Raw genomic sequence first — 20,080 nt, 5'->3', positions numbered from 1 at the left:
AGCCAGGGGCCAAGCTGGGCCGTGGCTCCCCTCCGGGCCCAGGGCCGGGCTCCGGGCTGACACCCCTCTCCTCTGGCCCCACAGTTCAGCAAGATGTCGGTGAAGGAGGGCACGCAGCGCAAGTGGGCAGCGCTGAAGGAGAAGCTGGGGCCTCAGGACTCGGACCCCACGGAGGCCAACCTGGAGAGCGCTGAGCCCGAGCTGTGCATCCGGCTCCTGCAGATGCCCTCCGTGGTCAACTACTCGGGGCTGCGCAAGCGGCTGGAGAGCAGCGACGGTGGCTGGATGGTGCAGTTCCTGGAGCAGAGCGGCCTGGACCTCCTGCTCGAGGCCCTGGCGCGCCTGTCGGGCCGCGGCGTGGCCCGCATCGCCGACGCCCTGCTGCAGCTCACCTGCATCAGTTGCGTGCGCGCCGTCATGAACTCCCAGGAGGGCATCCAGTACATCCTCAGCAACCAGGCCTACGTGCGCCAGCTCTCCCAGGGTGAGGCTCCGGGCTGGGAAAGGCGGTGGGAGGGCTGGGGCACAGGAAGAGAGAGCTTGGCCCGGCAGCCAGGGAGGACTTCCTGGAGGAGGAACCAGTTTCCCATCTTCCCAAGTCTGAAGCCTCCAGGTCACCTTGGAGCTGTGAACTTCTACCAGCTGCACCTAGTTGCCCCCTCTGTTCTGTGACTTTGCCCGGCTTTTCCACCTAGCCCTGTGCTCGTTTGGGCCCTGCCCCCTCCCCAGTCTCTGGCCTCCGGGCCCCTGTCCACACCATGGCAGCTGGAGTCACCTGGGTCAGAAACACACGTGCACCTGAGGGGCCCGCTTCCACTCCGCCTGGCTCCGAGCTCCTCGGCCGTAGCCAGGCCTCAGCCCTTCAGGTCTGCGGCCCCTGCCAGTGACACCATCCTCCACCTCCACGCCCCCTCCCTGCCCCCATCCCTGCTCTGGCCACCTGGGGCTTTTCCTTCCCCAGCTGCCGGCCCCCAGTCTCCACCCCCTGCTCAGGCTGCTGTGCCCTCGTGTGCCTGCCAAGTCCTGCCCGCCCTTCAAGTTCTGGCTCACTGTCACCTCTTTTAGGAAGTCTCCCCGGACTGCAGCCAGACTTAGTCCTCAACCCTCGGGCGTGACCGCAAGTGGCCCTTGGTGGACAGTGGCCCCTGCGTGCTCTTTGCCTGCCAGGCTGTGCTGCTCCCACTGATGTGTGGGGCTCCGGGGCGGGCAGGGCCCGTGCGGGCGAGCGAGCCAGAGACCACCCGGCCCAGGCCCAGCTGTTGCCGTCTGTGGAGTCCTTTGTGCCTTAGTCTCAGCAGGGCCGGCCGAGAGACACCCCCAAAACTTTCCCAGCTCCGGGAATGCAGTGGGAGGCAGGGGTACATGGGGACAAGGAGGCATCGCAGGCTGTGTCTGCCATAAACACAGTTGGTCTAAGTTTGGAGAAAACACGGGCTCAGCCCTGGGAGGGCTGCCAATGTTGGCCTTGGGCCCGGAGCCCGCAGAGACCCCCCCCCTTAGACCTGAGGGCCAGCGGGAGTCGACCCCGGGTGACTGGAGCCGTGCCTGCCCCCACACCTCTCCCTGTGGCCCTGGGGACGGTCAGCGCGTCTGGAGAGGCCAGCGCCTGATGTGGGCGGTGGGCCAATACAGAGCGCCCCCTGGCCTCTGCCAGCCAGGCACTTGGCAGCTAAAGTGTGGGAGCCCAGGGTGGGCGGTGGGCACAGGCGGGGGAAGGGCAGGACTGGGAGGAGGAGGACCCCGGGCTGGGGGGTCGGTGGGCCCCTCTGAGAGGCCCCCTGCCCTTGGCAGCTCTGGACACATCCAACGTGATGGTCAAGAAGCAGGTGCTGGAGCTGCTAGCGGCCCTGTGCGTCTACTCACCGGAGGGCCACGCCCTGACCCTGGACGCCCTGGACCATTACAAGGTGAGCGCTGGGTGGCTGGCGCCTGGGTGGGGCCTGGGGGCGCACTGACCCCTGCCCACCCTGCAGACGGTGTGCAGCCAGCAGTACCGCTTCAGCGTCATCATGAACGAGCTCTCGGACAGCGACAACGTGCCCTACGTGGCCACCCTGCTTAGCGTGGTCAACGCCATCATCCTGGGCCCCGAGGACGTCCGTGCCCGCGCCCAGCTGCGCAGCGAGTTCATTGGTAACCCTGCCCGGACCTCCGCCACTGGGCCCCTGGCCGCCCAGCCCGCGCTGCCCCCTCCCGGGGAGACGCCCCGTGCCCTCCACTCCAGGGCCCCAGAGACAGGCTCTGCGTGGGCCTGGGAAGCCTCCTGCCCCCACCTGCTCCCTTCGGTGGGCCCAGGGCCTCAGGACCCCTGGGTGTTAGCCCTGGAGGGCTCTCTGGGCAAGGCTGCTGGGCAGTGGAGGGAGGCGGGTCCTCTGACGTCCAGTTCCAGCCCTGCTGGCTGTGCCAGTGACCGTTTACTGGGGACCACTGCGCGTCCTGTGTGGTCTCCCCCGAGAGCCCCGTATCCCCGGTGCCCCGAGGGAACGGGCCGGCTGCTTCGGGTGGTAGGCGTGAGCCCAGGGAAAGGGTGGAGGCGAAGGTGTCAAAGGTGCGAGTGGCCCGGGGTGGGCGGCCCGGGCAGCGCCTGTGAGGCCCACCTGCCTGTCCGTTCCCAGGGCTGCAGCTGCTGGACGCCCTGATGCGGCTACGGTGAGTCCCCACTCTGCTCCCCGGAGCCGGGCCCCCCCCCCGGGCCCCAAGCAGCGCCTCCAGATGGGCAGGGAGGGGGCTTCCTGGAGCAGCCCCAGCAGGCCCACCCCTCCTGGGGCCAGGTCCCAGGGAGGACCCAGCTTGCCATCCCTAGCGCTGCTGGACAGGCCACTCTGCAGAATTTCCCGCCCAGGGTCTCGGGAGCTGCCCCGAGAAACTAAGTTACCAGGTAGGGTACAGGACGCCCACTTAAACTGGATTGTAGGTAGACAACAGATCGCTTTGTTAGTGTAAGTGTGTCCCACTTATTGCACGGACGTACTTGTGCTGAATACCGTTCAGCGTTTATCTGAAATTCAAATTTAAATGCATATCTAGAAACCCGTGTAGCTGAGAACCCCATCCCAGGCCTCATCAGGACCACTCTCCAGGGTGGGGCCTCCGCCCCCAGCGAAGTGGGCAAGGGGCGACCCCAGAAGCAGGAGCCCCAGCCGGTGCGACTGGTGCTGCGCTGGCCTCGGGCAGAGGTCTGCCGGGCGCTGAGGGTGCGGCTCGTTGGCTAGGCTGAGGACAGGCCTGTGCTGGGCTCAGTGAACGCACGGCCCCCCGCTCAGGCCAGAGCCCCGCGCCTGCTCGCAGAGGCCGGGTGGACCCCTCGGGGGAGGCCTTGGTGCCGCCCTCCAGCACCCAGAGGAGGGCCTGCCCTCCCTACTGTGCCCGCCGCAGCACGGCCCCTCCATCTCTCCCTGCGAGTGTGAGAACGCGCGCTTCCCGTCCCGAGAGGCCGGCCCGACAGACCACGCTGCCCCCGGCCGCGGCGGCCACCGACAGGCCACGGGCCCTGCTTGGGGTTGTCTGCACGCCTGTCCCGGGGGGGAAGCTGGGGGAGCAGCCCGCTGAGCCCGCCCGTGCCCTGCCCACCCTCCCGCCTCAGAGACCTGGAGGACGAGGACCTGCTCATCCAGCTGGAGGCCTTCAGGGAGGCCAAGGCCGAGGACGAGGAGGAACTGCTGCGGGTCTTCGGGGGCGTCGACATCAACAGCCACCAGGAGGTCTTCGCCTCCCTCTTCCACAAGGTGGGCCGGGGCCGGGGCAGCCCCTCCCGGGACTGTCTCGGGGGAGGGGCCGGTGGGCTCAGGGCTCGGAAGTGGCCTCCTGTCCTGCCCTGGGCACACCCTGCCCTGCTGGGGCCGGGGGGAGCCACATCTGGAGCTGAGAGGGCTGGGGGGCTGGAGAGAGGTAGAGGCTGCAGCCCGCTGCCTGGGGCCGGCTCTGGGCTGCCCCCCGCCAGAGCCAGGGCCCCAGGACGCAGGAGGACAGGCTAGGCTGCGCTGTCCTGGGCCCAGCCGCCCGGCCACCATGAGGGGTACCGAGGGGACTTTGGGACCAGCGAGAGTCGGGGGGCCGGGTTCTGGTCCAGCTCAGCCCCTCCCTTCACCAAACCCAGCAGCTCTCAGCCAGGGGCCAGTGTCCCCAGGGGCGTCCAGAAACATCTGGAGACATCTGGGGTTGTCACAACTGAGCAGGGGTGCTGCTGGCTTCGAGTGGGTGGAGACCAGGGATGCGGCTGAACGTCCCGCAGGGCACGGACCGCCCGCACACGGTGCCCCGACCCCAGGTGTCCCAGCGTGCCCGTCAGGGAACCCTGACTCAGGCGCCTCGCCAGGGCCCCCGTGGGGTGTAGAGGGGTGACAGGGTGGACACTCCTGGCGAGGCGATGGCTGTGACCCCTGCTCCTCGCCCACCCCGCCCAGGTGAGCTGCTCCCCAGCGTCTGCCCACCTGCTGTCTGTGCTGCAGGGCCTCCTGCATCTGGAGCCCACCGTCCGCTCCAGCCAGCTGCTCTGGGAGGCCCTGGAGAGCCTGGTGAACCGGGCCGTGCTCCTGGCCAGTGACAGTGAGTGGGTGGGATGGGGCGGGGGAGGGGGCCCCGTGCCCTTAGCCCCCGCCCGCGTCCCCCTCCCTGACCCCAGCCTGGTGGGCAGACACTGGGTTCTTAGCCTGTGGGGGGAGGGGGCCAGCCTCGGTCCTTAACCTGCCCCTGCCCGAGGGAGGGGCCGCACCTTTCCGGATGCCCCCTACCCTGACCTGGATGTCCCCACCCCAGCCCAGGAGTGCACCCTGGAGGAGATGGTCGAGCGGCTCCTGTCCATCAAGGGGTGGCCCCGCCCGCGCTCCCTGGACAAGGCCCACAAGGGCGTCCAGGTCAACCTGGGCCAGAGTCAAAGGGGCAGCTCCCCCCAGAACACCGGTGCCCCGACGGTGGGGGTCGGGGGCCAGCAGCCAGCGGCAGCCCTCACTGGCCTGCACGTTGCCAGTGTCCAGGGCGAGAGTGGCAGGATGGCGCCACAGCCCACAGCTCCGGAGCAGCTGGAGCCCACCCCACCCCCAGCTGCACCCCCCCTCCCTGGCACCGCAACCTGTCCCCCGCCCCCGCCCCCACCCCCACCACCTCCTCCACCCCCGCCCCTGCCAAGCCTGGGGGCCGCGTTCCCCTCACCCCCACCTCCCCCACTGCCTGGCCCTAGTGGGACCATACCCCCCCCGCCTCCACTCCCAGGCCTGGGGTGCCCGCCCCCGCCCCCGCCCCTGCCGGACACCTCCAGGCCCCCTGCAGCGGGCGGCACGGAGGAGATCATCGTGGCCCACGTGGGCCACAGCCTGGGCTCCGCCTGGGTCCCCAGCCACCGGCGGGTGCAGCCCCCCACCCTGCGCATGAAGAAGCTGAATTGGCAGAAGCTGCCGTCCACCGTGGTCCGAGGTGAGTCCAAGCCCCCAGGTGGCTTCCCTCTGAGGGCAGGGGCTCGGCTGCCATGGGGGGCAGCCGGGGCAGGAACAGGTCAGGGGTCACCTCTAAGGCCCCTCTCCTCCCACAGCTGCAGGCCAGTGTGTGTCTCTGATGCTGCCCAGGGGCTGAGGGTGCTGATGGCTCAGAGAAGGTCAAGGCCAAGGCTGGCTGGCGGCCAGGTCACCTGCCAGCCTGGACGCAGGCCCCCCATGCAGCCACACCCACATACGTGGCATGACAGCAGCTGGAGGGCTTCCTTTGCCAGGCTTTTATTAAGTGCCTGCTGTATGCTGGCCCTGGGCTGGGCCCCAGGCAGGGCATCCCTGCCGGCCGCACCCCAGACTCCCGGGGTGTGAGCCTGACCGGCGGCCCCTTGCCCACAGAGCGCAGCTCCATGTGGGCGTCACTGAGCAGCCCGGACGCTGAGGTGGTGGAGCCTGACTTCTCCAGCCTCGAGCAGCTCTTCTCCTTCCCCGTGGCCAAGCCCAAGGAACAAGCAGTGGCCCCAGCCAGGAAGGAGCCCAAGGAGGTAGGGAGGGGGCCGGGGCTTAGACAGGGCTCCGTGGCCGCCCTCCAGGTACTGACGGGTCACGGATCACTTTTCCAGATCACTTTTCTGGACCCCAAGAAGAGCCTGAGCCTCAACATCTTCCTGAAGCAGTTTAAATGGTGAGCTGCGGGGATCTGAGAGCAGCTGGTGTCGCAGAGCCGGCCCCTCCCGCACAGCCCCGGTCAGACTCCCAGGCCCCGCCTGACCCGGCCCCCCATCTTGGGCTCAGCAGTGCCCTCTGCAGGCCACCCTGGGAAGTTCACATCCCATCCCTGGGGCTAGAGACAGCGGGGGTAATAGCCACAGAGGACCCCAGCTGGGGGCTCTGGAGACCACCAGTCCAGACTCCCTGGGGAAAATGAGACCCAGAGAGTGGTGGGGACCCCATAAGTCACAGACAGGCGGTGGCCAAGCCAGGCCGAGGACCTGGCCCAGGCTCCCAGCGCTTGAGTCCTTCCCTGCAGCAGGTGTCCTGCCCGGGAGCTCACTGGGTACCGCTGAGCCATCCCGCCTGTGTCCTGAGCAGCCCCCCGGAAGGAGGAGGAAGAGGTGCTCTGGCAGATGGGGAGTGTTCTATTCAGCCCCCAGCCTCATTACTGTGTGACCCCGGGCAGGTGGCTTGCCTTCTCTGTGCCCCGCAGCCCTGGCCCCTGCGATCTCCTAGGTGTGGGAGGCAACCCGGGTATGACCAGCAGAGGTGTCGTGGGCCAAGGGCCGTCCCAGGCTGGCAGGGTCCCGAGGAGGCCAAGTGGGGTGCCTCGTGTGACCACCCCCATCCTCTCACCCCGCCAGCTCCAACGAGGAGCTCACCGCTATGATCCGGGCTGGGGACACCAGCAAGTTTGACGTGGAGGTCCTCAGGCAGCTCCTCAAGCTCCTCCCTGAGAAGCACGAGGTGAGTGGGCCCGAGAGGTGTGTGTCGGGGCGCCCAAGGGGCCTGCAGCTCCACCCAGAGCTGCGCCCGGGGAGCGGGCGCCTCAGCGAGCCGCCGCAGGCCTCCTGGGTGAGCACGCGTGGGCCTCCTATTGCAGATTGAAAACCTGCGCTCCTTCACAGAGGATCGGGCCAGGCTGGCCAGCGCTGACCAGTTCTACCTACTCCTGCTGGGCATCCCCTGGTGAGCTCGGCAGCCCCGGACCCGAGGGCCTGCCCGCGGGGGCGGGGGTGGGGATTGAGGGCGGGAACTGGGCCCAGACCCAGAGGAGAGAGCAGGGCTGTGTAGACCCGTCCCCAGGGTTCCATGAAGAGCGGTACAGATATCACTGGTGCTACCCCCAACCGTGGGGCCCTTCGAGGGGACCCTGTGGGATGGGGCCTTCCTCCAGGCCAACGACGGCATTGGGGGTGGGCAGTGGGCAGGTCTGTGTGGCCTCCAGCAGGCAGGCCCAGGCCCCCTATGTGACCCCCGGGAAGGCCCCTGTTCTAGGGGGGAGGGGTGCCCCACAGGGGAGCGACTGCCCTCATCTTCGGCAGCCGGGGGCTTGTCCAGAGCGCCCTTCCTGGGCCCACCCCAGTCCTGCTGAATCCCACCTGGGGCCTGGCCCGGGAAGGTGCGTGCTGAACAGGGCCAGGCCGTGGGACCACCCCCCACCAGCTCTGTGCCGAGAGGACCCTGCGGGCCCAGGGCAGGTGGGTGGGGGACCCCGGGCCCTGAGCTCCTGCTCTGCCGCCCCAGCTACCAGCTCCGGGTCGAGTGCATGCTGCTGTGTGAGGGTACGGCCGTTGTGCTGGACATGGTGCGGCCCAAGGCCCAGCTGCTGCTCGCCGCCTGCGAGAGTGAGTGGGGCACCAGGCTGGGGGCGGGCAGGCCCTAGAGGGCACCCCTCGGGCCGCAGAGGCACCTGGGGGTGCCAACCTTCCCCTCCCTGTAGACCACCGCCCTCAGGCTCAGAAGCCTGAGCCGTGCACGCACGCACGCGTGCCCATGGCGACACACGTACGTGCACACACACGCACACCGCTTTCCCTGAGCGAGGAGTCCCGGGCAGGGACACGGACGGGCCTGACTACCGAGGCGTGGCTCGGTTCCGCTGGGGTCGCACGCCGGGCGGGGATGTCCCCTGTCGTCTTGGCCACAGACCTGAGAGCCAGGGTGGCTGCAGGTTCCAGAAGGTTCCCCTCAGTGTCCTCGCCCCCAGAACGGGCAGTGGTCACCTGCCCCCTTGTCGCTCCTGCTTCCCGAGCCTCCAGGCTGGCTTTCGGTCAGGGTTCCGCTGCCCTGCCCCCTCCCTCGTGCCCTGGAGCCTAGCGGGGAGTCTGGGGCAGGCAGTGAAGGGACGCCATCCTGCAGGCCTGCTCGCCAGCCACCGGCTGCCCGTCTTCTGCCTGCTGATCCTGAAAATCGGGAACTTCCTCAACTACGTGAGTGGGCAGCACGCAGCCCGCCCTTGCTCCCTGATCCCCGCCCGGCCCCGGGCCCGGGCCAAGAGGCTCCCTTGCCGCCCTCGCAGGGCAGCCACACCGGGGACGCTGACGGCTTCAAGATGAGCACGCTGCTGAAGCTCACGGAGACCAAGGCCCAGCAGAGCCGCGTCACGCTGCTGCACCACGTGCTGCAGGTGCCCGCGGGCCTGGGGGGCCTTCAGGATGGCGCCCACACCCCGCTCTGCCCGCAGCCCCTCTGGGCTCCCATTCGAGCCCCTGGTCTCCCCGTCACACCGCTGCACCCCCCGCAGTCCTCACCCACTCCAACTGGCCTCCGTCCCTCCCCAGACCCCAAGGAGAACGAAACTGGCGGAATCCGGCCAGGCCCGAGGGGAGGCCTTGGAGGCCCAGGGTGCCGAGGGCTTTCCGAGGGCCGTGAACCACAGCTACCGAGGGTGGGGGGTTGCAGGGTGGCCTTAGCGGATCTCACCGGACACGTCGTGTTGCAGGAGGTGGAGGAGAGCCACCCGGACCTCCTGCAGCTGCCCCAGGACCTGGAGCCGCCCTCCCGAGCGGCAGGGTAGGTACCTCCTGCCCTGCCCCCCACTGCCCGCTCCCCAGCCAGTGGGGCGGCTGGACTAGTCTGGGTCGCACGCTGCGGCGCCACCCCGGGCCCCCAGGGTCTGCTGCCTGATAGACACTCACTCTCACCCTGGGCAAGACCTCGTGTCCACCGTGGCCTGTGCCCGTGTGGCCTAGAGGAAGAAACTGAGGCCTAGGATGTCGGGGAGCGACCTGGCTACGGTCACGCCGGGGGCTGGCCTGACACGCTCTCTTTACGAGGTTAACCTTCAAGACGAGGCCGTGCCACCCCATGGTACAAGGAGGGAAACTGAGGCCTGGGGAAGCAGGGCCGGGTCCATGGGGTCACATAGCCCAGGTGCAGCTCTGGGAGGGCAGCCCGGGCCATCCGCCTCCAGGGTCCACACTCCCAGCACAGGCCCTGCCCGGCACCACGCCACCGTGGAAGGTCCTCTGGTCCTGGGGCTGCTGAGCCTTGTGGAGGGTCAGGCAAGGAGGACAGGCTGATCCGCAGGGGTTACTGTCCTAACGCCACAGGCGCAGCACCTTCTAGGGTGGGCACTTCATCCCGACACCACTCAGCCCATCTGAAAGCTCTTGACGTGTTTCTGGCAGCCAATGGGCGTGCAGTCCGGGGTCCCACTGTCCCTGAGGGTGTGCAGTCCGGGGGTCCCCGCTGTCCCTGAGGGTGTGCAGTCCGGGGGTCCCCGCTGTCCCTGAGGCTGTGCAGTCCGGGGGTTCCCACTGTCCCTGAGGGTGAGCAGTCCAGGGGTCCCCGCTGTCCCTGAGGCTGTGCAGTCCGGGGTCCCACTGTCCCAGAGGATGTGCAGTCTGGGGTTCCCACTGTCCCTGAGGCTGTGCAGTCTGGGGGTCCCCGCTGTCCCTGAGGGTGTGCAGTCCAGGGGTCCCCACTGTCCCTGAGGGTGTGCAGTCTGGGGGTCCCCTGTCCCTTAGGGTGTGAAGTCTGGGGGTCCCCGCTGTGCCTGAGGGTGTGCAGTCCTGGGGTCCCCGCTGTCCCTGAGGGTGTGCAGTCTGGGGGTCCCACTGTCCCTGAGGCTGTGCAGTCTGGGGGTCCCACTGTCCCTGAGGCTGTGCAGTCCGGGAGTTCCCGCTGTCCCTGAGGGTGTGCAGTCCTGGGGTCCCCGCTGTCCCTGAGGGTGAGCAGTCCAGGGGTCCCCGCTGTCCCTGAGGGTGAGCAGTCCGGGGTTCCCGCTGTCCCTGAGGCTGTAGAGTCCGGGGGTCCCCGCTGTCCCTGAGGGTGTGCAGTCCTGGGGTCCCCGCTGTCCCTGAGGGTGAGCAGTCCAGGGGTCCCCCACTGTCCCAGCAAGCCTGGATACCAGCTGTCACCTGACCTTACCGGCCCTCTGACACCTTCAGGATAAACCTTGAGATCATCCACTCGGAGTGCAGCACTAACCTGAAGAAGCTTCTGGAGACGGAACGGAAGGTGTCTTCCTCCATCCCGGAGGTGCAGGAGCAGTACTCCCAACGCCTCCAGGCAAGTGCTGGGCGGGTGGGGCCCTGGGCAGGGAGTGGCTGCCCGGTGGGAGGTGGGCCCCTCCGGCGTTGGGGAGTCTGCCAGGCCTGGGGTCTGTAAGGTAGGCTGGCGAGTCGGGCGGGGGGCAGGTGAGGAGGAGGAGAGACAGCTGGGGAGGAGACAGCCAGAGTGAGAGACCACCCCCCCCCCGGAGGGCGGCCCCCTGTTCCTGGTCCCTGATCCTGGGGCTGCAGTGCTCATAACCTCGGTCCTGCTCAGAGACCACGATGCCTGCAGGGCCTGTGCCGGTGGCCATCCTCCTGCGGCCATGGGCCCCACCCCGCCCTCCCTGGGGCTGCAGCCTGGGCATCTCCCTGTGACAGCAGGCGGTGCCCTGTGTGGGCCCCTCCGGGCCATGACCCTGCCCCTGTGCCCGCAGGCCAGCATCACGGCCTCCCAGGAGGTGGAGGAGGTATTCCAGGCCATCAAGCAGAAGCAGCTGGAGCTGGCCGCCTACCTGTGTGAGGACGCCCAGCAGCTGTCCCTGGAGGACACGCTCAGCACCATGAAGGCCTTCCGGGACCTCTTCATCCGCGCCCTGAAGGTGGGCCCCGCCGTTGCCGAGGAGGGCAGGCGGAGTGGGGGTGATGGAGGGCGGGGGTCACGGGCCGCGCCCTGAAGGTGGGCCCCGCCGTTGCCGGGGAGGGCAGGCGGAGTGGGGGTGATAGAGGGCGGGAGTCACGGGCCACGGCTATCCCGCAGGAGAACAAGGACCAGAAGGAACAGGCGGCCAGGGCTGAGAGGAGGAGGCAGCAGCTGGCGCAGGAGGAGGAGGCCCGGAGGCTGCGGGGCGAGGACGGGAAGCCTGGTGAGGCCGGGCCTGGGGCAGCAGGGACAGGCCACAGGGGGGCAGGGCACCGGGTCTGGGCCGTGGCCACTCCTCCTTCCTTGCAAGTCTGGCAGCACTACATCCCCTCCTCTGGGGTGAGTCCCCAGGTGGGCTCCAGGGACCCTCTGAGCCACGTCTCTGGGTTTCTCAGTCAGGCAGGGAGGCGGGAAGCAGGAAGAGGTGTGTGTCATCGACGCCTTGCTGGCTGACATCAGGAAGGGCTTCCAGCTGCGCAAGACGGCCCGTGGCCGAGGGGACACCGAGGTGGCCAGCAGGGCGGCTGCCGCAGACCCCCCGAGGAGCAAGGCACCTGGTGAGACCCTCCCCCACCTCCCCGTCACCATTTGCTTCCCGCCACCCCCACGCTATGCCATCCTTGCAGCCCAGCGCCTCCCTTCCTCCGAGAAGCCCTCCTTGATTTCACAGGAGAGCCCGCTCCTCTCCCCTGCTGCCCTGAGATAAGGGCCAGCTCACCCCCATGATGCTTCCGCATGTCTCTGCTGCAAGAGGGCTCCCCGGCTGGTGTGACGGCCGTCCGTCCAGCCCCCAGGCCGGCAGAAGAGTCGGGCCAATGGGCCCGCTGACAGATGCCCTGGGGCTCAGAGGGGCTCTGTGGTGGTGGAGGAGGCAGGCATGAGGCCCTGGGGTGGGACTCTCCACTCTTGAGGAGGCTGCCTTGGACTCCTTGGGGACTCTGGGGGCGGGGGTGACATGTGCCATCGCCTCGGGGCCCAGCGACCCCTGCTCTCCCCCACTGTGGACAGACCGTGGACATAAAGGCCCGGGCCTGCCCTGTGGGAACCCACACTCGGCCACCAGGAAAAGCTTCCCGGGGAGGGGGCTTTGCAGGGTGGGTGGTATTCGACTTGGGCAGGCCCTGGGGATCGGGATCACTGAGGCGCCCCTGCCCTCCGCTGATGTGTACTCCATCCACAGCGGCCACCAGGGACCCCGTGGGAGGCAGGAGCCTCCCCACCTCTGAGTCTGGTCCCGACGCTGCAGCGGCCAAGGAGCCCCGCGGCTGGGCTCTCGCGGATGCCGCCCCCAGCAGCGCCCAGCCCGCTGGAGACTCATCAGAGAAGGGTGGTCCTGGGTCCCGGGAGAGGCGTTCTTCCTGGTACGTGGATGCCAGTGATGTCCTGGCCACCGAGGACCCCCTGGGCCCCCGGCCCTCTGCAGGGGCCTGGCCATTGGTGCCGGGAGACACTCAGGCCCTGAAGCCTCTCAACTTCTCCAGTGACAAGCCTTCCACAGCAATGGGTTTGAGCCAAGACACCGAGGAACCCACGGCCCCTCCGGGCGCCCGCCAGGCCGAGGCTGACACCACACGCGAGGGCGCGGAGGATGCAGGTGCCCGCGGCCGCGGTGCTGGCCTCCCTGCTGCAGGCCGTGGCGGGGACGGAGACGAAGATGAGGAGCGCACAGCCCCAGACTCCGCTCTGGACACCTCCCTGGACAGGTCCTTCTCCGAGGATGCCGTGACTGACTCGTCAGGGTCTGGCACCCTTCCCAGGGCCCAGGGCCGGACGTCAAAGGGCACAGGCAAGCGAAGGAAGAAGCGCCCCTCCAGGAGCCAGGAAGGTAACTTGGGGCTCCCCCGTCCCTCCTTGTACCCTGAGCAGGGGTACTGGGCGGGCGAGTCGGCAGGGCTCGGGGCATTGGCGTGTGGTTGGAGCTCATTCGTCACACGCCAGGGCCCTGGAGCTCTCCCTGCGGCCGGCCGCTGCCACCCGTTCCCCCCGAGCGTGGTGGGCGATTCCCGGGGCATCTCCGTGTCCTGCCAGAGAGGAGGTGGCAGCGCCTCTGCACCGGGAGGGGCAGCCTTGGGGGCCCCTCCCAGCCACCACACCTCTAACCCACTGGCCCCTGCCTTACGTAGGCCACGTCCAGCAGGGTGCGGCGGGGGGCCTGGGGTGCGGCTCTTTCGGCGTAGCGTCCACGCGGCCCCGGCCCTGGCTCTGAGTTCAGGGTCGCTCGTGAGGGGCGAGCTGTTGAGCGCGTTTCTTTTATTTGGAAGCAGAGGTTGACCTTGACCCTGACGATAATAAAACAAAAAGACTCTGTGTGATCCAGTAAGGTACGTACCAGCCTGGCGCTCAGCACTAACGGTGGCGGCAGAGGCAGGGCCCGCGCCCGGCCTTCCTGGGCACTAACCCAGCTCCCCAGCCCTCCAGCCGGCGTCCCCCGGGCCGCGGTGTGGGGCCCTCCCGGTGCCCGGCTTCCCCTCCCTCTTGGAGAAGGGCGGGAGCCGTGCCTCACCTAGCTGGGGCAGGTGCGGCCTCGGAGCCTCCGCCGGGCCGACGGGGTGGATGGGGCCAGCCGGGGTGCCCTCGGGGAGCAGGGCTCCAGGGCCCGGAGGGTGGGGACGGCGTGGCCCTCGGCCCGGCCGGGCAGGCTGAGGTCGCCCTGCCGGAGCCCCTCGTGCTAGCTCCCAACCCCCAGCCTTCGCTTCCCCCGAGTCTGTCCACAGGGCACCTGGCCCTCCTCTGGCCCTGGCTCCAGCCACACGTGTCCCCGGGGAGACCGTGAGGCACAGGGAAGACCCTGGCGGCTGCTGCCAGGGACAGGCAGGCCACCGGCCCCTGTGGAGATGCACAGGCGTCGTCTCCCTGGAGGCAGTGGGTCTGTGGGCACCGCCTGGGACCCCCGCGAGGGAGTGGGACAGTCAGGGTCTTTGACGAGGCTCACAGCTGCAACCAGAGTAACGGGCCTGGGTCCCACGGCGTCCCGGCCTGTGCTGTGGGCCGTGATCTGGTGCAGGGCCCCAGAGCCCTGCCCAGGTGGGAGCTCTGTAGGGGGGCGCCCTCGGTTCCTCACGCACCTCCTGCCCGATGTGCCCGGGGCTTGGACAGGGCATCGAGGTGAGGTCGGGCTGGTGCCAGAGCCCAGGGCAGGGGTTGGTCCAGTGCAGCTGTGACCTAGTTCATCCTCACTGCCGGGCTCAGCCTTCACCCTGCGCTCCGGGGGTTTGCCCCCTGGGGGTTCTGAGCTGGGCTCTCTGCTGTCACGAGGGCACCCGCCTGTCCCTCAGGGCCAGGATTTGTCCTTGCAGCCCCAGCTGCTGGCCCTAGGCGTGGGGGACGTTGGAGGGTGCAGTCTTTGGGTTTGGGACAGCGACCGTGTGTGGCCACTGTCTGGTGAGAGGTCGCTGCACCCAGAGCAGGGTCTGCGCTCCCCGAGTTCCCCCCCACCCCACCCCCGGCCAGGCCTGGGGCTCCCAGTCTGCAGGCTCGTGGGCCCCGTCATCCAGTGTTAGGACGGGAGGAAGAACCCCTACCCTCCTCGTCTCCCCAACTTCTCATTTGGAGAAGAACTTCAACTGGACAGAAAATTTGCAAGGAGGTCCCAGTGAACACCACCTACCCTGTACCCTGAAATTACAAAAATGAGGAAAACATAGGAGAATTGCTGACATCTGCTGCATTGCTCCCCCCACCCCCCGCAGCTTTACGGACCGATTTGAGAGTTGCTTATAGCCATCAGGATATTTGCGCCGGGGTTTGTCCCCGGGGCGCCCAGGTCAGGGCCGTTCTCCCGCACACCCGGACGCCGAGCTGTCTTCACCTGCAGCCCCGGCCGGGGTGACCCCTGGCCCCAGTCTCCCTGTCGCAGTCGTTGCTTTGCTTTTCTGGAAACAAAGTCCTGCCCAGAACCACACGTCCAGCCCCTTTTGCATAACACCGAAGACACGAAGTCACTTTGGAGGCGTCCTGTTTGTCCCCCACCTGGGTCCAGGTTGCGTTTAGGGCAGGAATCCTACACCCATGACGTGAGTCCTCCCCCAGAGCATCGCAGGAGGGGCTCAGGGGCCCGTTTGTCCCGGTGTCGGTGGCATCGACGCCGCCCCAGACGTGTTATGGTGGTGATTCTGGCAGAGCCCCGCTGCACAAGTACTGTTTTCACTCTGATTAGTAAGCAGCCGGTGGGTGATGCCCGGGGTGACGGCTCCCAGTTTGCACCAGCATTTCTGTTCTGTCGTGCCTTCCACAAACTTCTCTTCTGCCATCTTTCAATCGTGCAAGTGTTGAGTGTGGGTGGTCTGTTCCGTCCTCTGTCCTGTGCTGCGATGCTCCCGTGGCCACGGGAAGAGTGGGAGGAGTGGCGTCAGGTTGCCTCCGCCGGCTCCTGCGGTCCTTTCCTGGGTGCAGCGCCACCCCAGCTCCCTCTGCCCGCCCCGCCCCGGCCTGGGCCCGCCTGACTGTTCCTCCTGGGCCTGCAGTGGGGCTGGGACTGGAGCCACAGTGTGAGTGACTCTGATCCTCTGCTTCCGCCCCACTCGTTTTCCTGGCCCATCTCTTTTGAGCTCTGGTCCCCAGGCCCCACGCTGCCGCCTGGCTCCGGGGTGCCGTGGGCGCAGGGCACCTGGGGGGAACAGCCAGGCGAGGGCCCCCGGACTACAGAGCACGGAGGGCACTGGGTGGGCGCAGGGCCGGCAGGGGGCAGGAGCCATAGGTGTAGGGCCCGGTGCCCTGAGGACGGAGCTGCAGAAAGACACGGCAGGAGACGTCCACATGAGGGGCCGGTGGGGAAGTGACTGGGGCCTCCAGGGAGAGCTGGTGACAGTGGGGACCTGTGAGCGTAGACGGAGTGAGACTCGGGGAGACCCCGCCCGCCTGGTGATGAAACGTGCCTTGTGAAACCCAGTCTGGACAGGTGGACGAGCCACCTTGCCAGGGGTCAGCTGGCACCTGCTTCCTGTGTGAGCCTCGCTGCTCCAGAGAAAGGGCCTGCGGTCAGAGTGGACCTGGGGACACGCGGTGCAGCCCACTGGGCAGGGGTCACCAGGGGGCAGCAGGAGCCTGGGGACCCGATGCGGGCCCCCTGCCACTGCTCACAGCAAGGCGGCTCCTGACCGAGTTCTTTCCTCTCCCTCCCCGCAGGCCTCAGGCCCCGGCCCAGAACCAAGTGAGAGGACCCGCAGCAGGACCGCTGGACGTGCTGCTGAGCAGGGCTCCTCCGGGGCCAGGCTGGGACCGGCCCCCGGGAAACCAAAACTCTGTGCCTTACCCAGCCAGTGCCGCGGTCTCCCGGAGCCCTGGCAGGGGCTTGTAGCTGGGACCCCAATGGGCACTGGGGCCCGGCCCCCCTGGCGCCTTCCTGGCCCGCCTGAATGCCCCCAGCCCCTCGCGGTTTGCTTTCCAAACGCCGATGCCCAGCCCCAACCCCACACCGCATGCACCACGGCGCCCGCCCACAGCCTGCAGGGGGCAGGGTCAGGTGGCTGCGGGCCCGGGCACCGCTGAGCTTGTGACCTGGCACCCAGCTGCTTCTGGGGACAGGCCCTCACAGACCCCCTCCCCCTGAAGCTGCGGTTAGCCGGGGGGGTGGGGGGGGGCTGGAGCCCCGGCGCCACAGCTCATCCCCCCAGCCCACTCAGTTGGTCTGAAGCTTTAACTGAAATGGGATTGTTGATGGGTTTCTACAGTTCTGTGATGGCCGAGTCGGGGATAGGTAGGTGGGTGAGAGGACCCCAGGGCCTTTGGGTAGAGGCAGGCTGTCTGGCAGTGCATGGGAGGGCCAGCGTCCCTCTACTCAGCAGGGGGGGACCCCATGGAGCTGACACCCATCCTAGCATCTCCAGCCCTGAGGTGGGGAGGGGTCTGCCTTTGTGGCCACAGCTGGGACCTGGTCCCCTCGTCGACAACACGACCCGCCCTGCGAACTGCTGGTCCCACCCCCAGACCCGGCTGGGCTGAGGGGAGGCCAGGGTCCAGGCCTAGGGGACCGGACAGATCTAGCCAGAGGGGCTGCCGCCTCTCGTCTCTGACCCCATGGGCCCCCTGCCTGCACTGCGCCCCCGCCCACCCCCCACCCCCCCACCGTGTGCTGCTGAGATGGAGGAACTTTGGCCAATAAAGAGCAAAGCTTGCCCAGCACGTGACTACATTGTATTCAGAAACCGTGGGTGAATGTGGTTTGATCACAATGGCTGTGATGATGTGGGTGGGTGGATGGATGGATGGATGATGCACAGACGGGTTGGTGGGTGGATGGATGGACGGATGGATGATGAACAGACGCGTAGATGGAGGAAGGGAAGGACAGACAGGTGGGGGGAGCGAGAGGGTGGGTAGATGGGGGTATGGCTGCATTAGCACGTAGGCGGCTGTGTGCATGGCTGGACAGGTGGATGGCTCGCGGGAGGGGTGGGCCTGAGGGGCCCTGCCTGCTCCCACAGAGCCCCGAGAATAGGGGCAAGGGCAGGACGGTGGTGAGATGAGCACAGCTCTATAGGGCCGTAATTTACCGACATAAACCTCCCCTTCTGTGTGTGTGATTCAGCTACCTTTCCAGCAGATTTACAAGATGCTGCAATCATCACCGTGGTCCGCTTTTAGTATGTTTCCATCATGCCCCCAAAGTCCCCGCACTCCCGATGTGGCAGCTCCCCCTTCCCCCAACCCCAGCAACCACTAAAGTGCCGTCTGTCGCTACGGATTGGTTTTCCGTGGCTATTTCATGTAAGTGGGATCAGACAGTAAGTGGCCTTCTGTGACCGGCTTAGCATGTTTTGGAGATTTGGCCGGGCTGTAGTGTGTCAGGACTGCATTCTTTCGTGTGGCTGAAGAAGGTTCTGTGGCCAGACCACGTTTTGTTCACCCGTTCACCTGTCTGTGGACGTTCGGGTGGTCTCCCCGTGAGGCTTTGTGAGCGGCGCTGCCGTGAACACGTGTGTGCTGCCCGTGTGTTTTCATTTCTCGGGGATAGATTCCTAAAACGAGAGTGGCTGGGTCGTATGCCAAATTTATGTTCAACTTTTTAAGAAATTGCCAAACTGTTTCCCAAAGCGGCTGTACCAGTTTTCACTCCTGCCGGTGCACTATTTCAAGTTCCAGGGGCACCTGTGTCCTGGGGCACCACGTATGACGTGAGGTGAGGTCCCTTGATGTGTGGCCCCAGAGAGTGGGAACCCTGGGCAGCCGAGCCTGTGTGCTTCTGCAGGGGGTTGTTCTAATTTGGGCTGGGCCATGTGATTGGCAGGGCCCCAGCTGCTGGGCCTGGACAGGGCTGTTTATAGAAAAGCCTGACTCCCCCCAGGCCTGCTGGCTATTTATAGACCCGGGCTTGGGGGAGTTGGTGCCCCGGCCAGCGTCTGGCCCTGCAGAGCCCGTCTGAACCCCCATGGTGTCCCCTTGGCCCCCATGAGCCTCCATCTCACACCTGCTGGCCCAGAGTCCCGGCCTCCCGCAGGAAGGGCTCGGAGCCAGCAGTCCCCGCCTGGGGCCTTCAGCACCACCCAGTGGTGGACAGAGGGAAGCATCACCACCGCCCCCCTTTGACGTGACTCCAGCAAATCCCCCTCCAGGGCTCCTGGTGGCCATCCTAAAGCTCAACTCCTGCATCCGGAGACAACAAAGAAATCGCCCAGAACTCCTTTGGTCCCTCCCGCTACAATCCCGCCTCTTCCTTGTCGACACAGCCAGCCTCCCACGCCCTCACTCCCTGAAACACTCTGCCCCCCCCGGCCACAGCCCCCCCTTGCCAGCCCACGGTTCGCCCCATCCTCAGCCTCCTCAGCCCTCGGTGGCTTCAGAGCCTGGCACCCGGCCCTCCTGACCCTGCTCCAGCCGATTCCCAGGGCTGGCGGCCCACAGAAGGGCGGGGGGGGGAGGGGTGCTGCCCACCCCCACTCCATCACTGTCATCCAGAGAGGCCTCACACCCTGCCTGTAACCCCTGGTGTCCCCATGTGAGAGGAGAGGGACTGGGGCACAGAGGGGCCACGAGACCTGCCTAGGGTCGGAGCCAGGCCTCTGGCCAGGAGCCCAGGGGGCTGGAGGATGCGGGGCGGGGGGAAGGGGGGCGGAGGAGCAGGAGAGCAGTGCCGGGGCTTGAATCACTAACTCTCCAGGAGTCTGTGACAAGCCCAGGGTCCACTCCCTTGCTGCCGGGGAGTATCTGGCCCCCTGCCTCTGGCTCGGGAGCCCAGGGAGCTCAGTGGCCCTCTGAGCCCTGGGCAGAGGCCAGCGCACAGGCTCCAGGCCCCTCTGCACCGAGAGTCCCCCCAGGGAAGGAACCAGGGGCACTGGCTCCCAGCCCCGGGGCAGGGGCCTACCAGGACACTCCTACCCCCAGGGGCCCATCCCTCGCCCCTTCTCCGACCCATAGGGCCAGTCATGTCCAAGCCCAAGTCCACTTAGGGTGTGTGTGTGGCAGGGTAGAGCGGGCGTTCACTCAGCTGGGAACACAGGAGCCCAGCAGACCATGGGGCGCCCTCTCTGGGCACCCAGTCCCTGCACAGCCTGGGGCAGGGAGGAGGTCTGGTGGGGCCTCCTCGACACCCCGGCCCAGCGCGGTTGGTGAGCACACTGGCCGCTCCAGTGCCCAACCAGGTGACCTGACAGCACCGTCCCTTCTCCTTGGACTCAGGGCCCTGAGACCCGAGGGCAGCCGGGCTCCTGGATTTAGCCCGCCTGTGATACCAGGGTGCCCAGTGCCAGACTCCGGGGCCCCTGCCCATGTGGGAGGGCGCGACAGGACGGGGGACGTTGGTGGGGGAGACACTCTGTCCTCTCTCTGCGCCCACCAGAGGGCGCCCGCGCCAGTCTGGAGAACCCGGGTTCACCGCGGGGCAGGTGCGCACCCCGAACACCCCGAGTGGGGCGCAAAGACGCAGCTCCCCTTTGGCAAACCGCACTCCCGCCCTGGAGGGGACCCCCGCGGTTTCTGGAACGCCGAGGTCCTGGACCTAGCGGGGCCGGGGTGGGGTGGGTGGGGGGAGAGGTGGGTCGCGGCGTCCAGGCCTCGCCTCGGGGAAGGCGAGCGCGATCGCCCCCAAGAGC

General features: G+C 67.5%; 1 protein-coding gene across 7 annotated transcripts in view; it reads left to right on the top strand.

Annotated features, from left to right (window-relative positions):
• INF2 (inverted formin 2) overlaps nucleotides 1-17,172 on the top strand; it is a 29,226-nt gene extending 12,054 nt beyond the window's left edge. For 3 of the 7 annotated variants that reach the window (XM_082450875.1, XM_082450880.1, XM_082450878.1), the window contains 22 exons: nucleotides 85-484; nucleotides 1,792-1,907; nucleotides 1,974-2,133; nucleotides 2,616-2,649; nucleotides 3,584-3,725; nucleotides 4,404-4,545; nucleotides 4,756-5,409; nucleotides 5,820-5,965; nucleotides 6,044-6,105; nucleotides 6,779-6,881; nucleotides 7,018-7,103; nucleotides 7,662-7,762; nucleotides 8,277-8,347; nucleotides 8,437-8,544; nucleotides 8,860-8,930; nucleotides 10,310-10,430; nucleotides 10,849-11,013; nucleotides 11,172-11,277; nucleotides 11,450-11,611; nucleotides 12,235-12,879; nucleotides 13,319-13,375; nucleotides 16,179-17,172. In XM_082450875.1, coding sequence (XP_082307001.1) covers nucleotides 85-484; nucleotides 1,792-1,907; nucleotides 1,974-2,133; nucleotides 2,616-2,649; nucleotides 3,584-3,725; nucleotides 4,404-4,545; nucleotides 4,756-5,409; nucleotides 5,820-5,965; nucleotides 6,044-6,105; nucleotides 6,779-6,881; nucleotides 7,018-7,103; nucleotides 7,662-7,762; nucleotides 8,277-8,347; nucleotides 8,437-8,544; nucleotides 8,860-8,930; nucleotides 10,310-10,430; nucleotides 10,849-11,013; nucleotides 11,172-11,277; nucleotides 11,450-11,611; nucleotides 12,235-12,879; nucleotides 13,319-13,374 — 3,651 coding nt within the window. In that variant the 3' untranslated portion in view covers nucleotide 13,375; nucleotides 16,179-17,172. Of the gene's footprint in view, nucleotides 1-84; nucleotides 485-1,791; nucleotides 1,908-1,973; nucleotides 2,134-2,615; nucleotides 2,650-3,583; nucleotides 3,726-4,403; nucleotides 4,546-4,755; nucleotides 5,410-5,819; nucleotides 5,966-6,043; nucleotides 6,106-6,778; nucleotides 6,882-7,017; nucleotides 7,104-7,661; nucleotides 7,763-8,276; nucleotides 8,348-8,436; nucleotides 8,545-8,859; nucleotides 8,931-10,309; nucleotides 10,431-10,848; nucleotides 11,014-11,171; nucleotides 11,278-11,449; nucleotides 11,612-12,234; nucleotides 12,880-13,318; nucleotides 13,376-16,178 lie in introns of those variants that run through there. The other 4 variants (XM_082450877.1, XM_082450876.1, XM_082450881.1 and 1 more) reach the window with 4 other exon arrangements.
• The last annotated feature ends 2,908 nt before the right edge of the window (nucleotides 17,173-20,080 follow it).

The sequence above is a fragment of the Balaenoptera physalus genome (genome assembly GCF_965194825.1).
Source record: "Balaenoptera physalus genome assembly, chromosome: 2".
In the NCBI taxonomy this organism is placed as follows: Eukaryota; Metazoa; Chordata; class Mammalia; order Artiodactyla; family Balaenopteridae; genus Balaenoptera; species Balaenoptera physalus.
The sequence above is the reverse complement of the archived record's forward strand: the minus strand, read 5'-3'. Positions and strand labels throughout refer to the sequence as shown.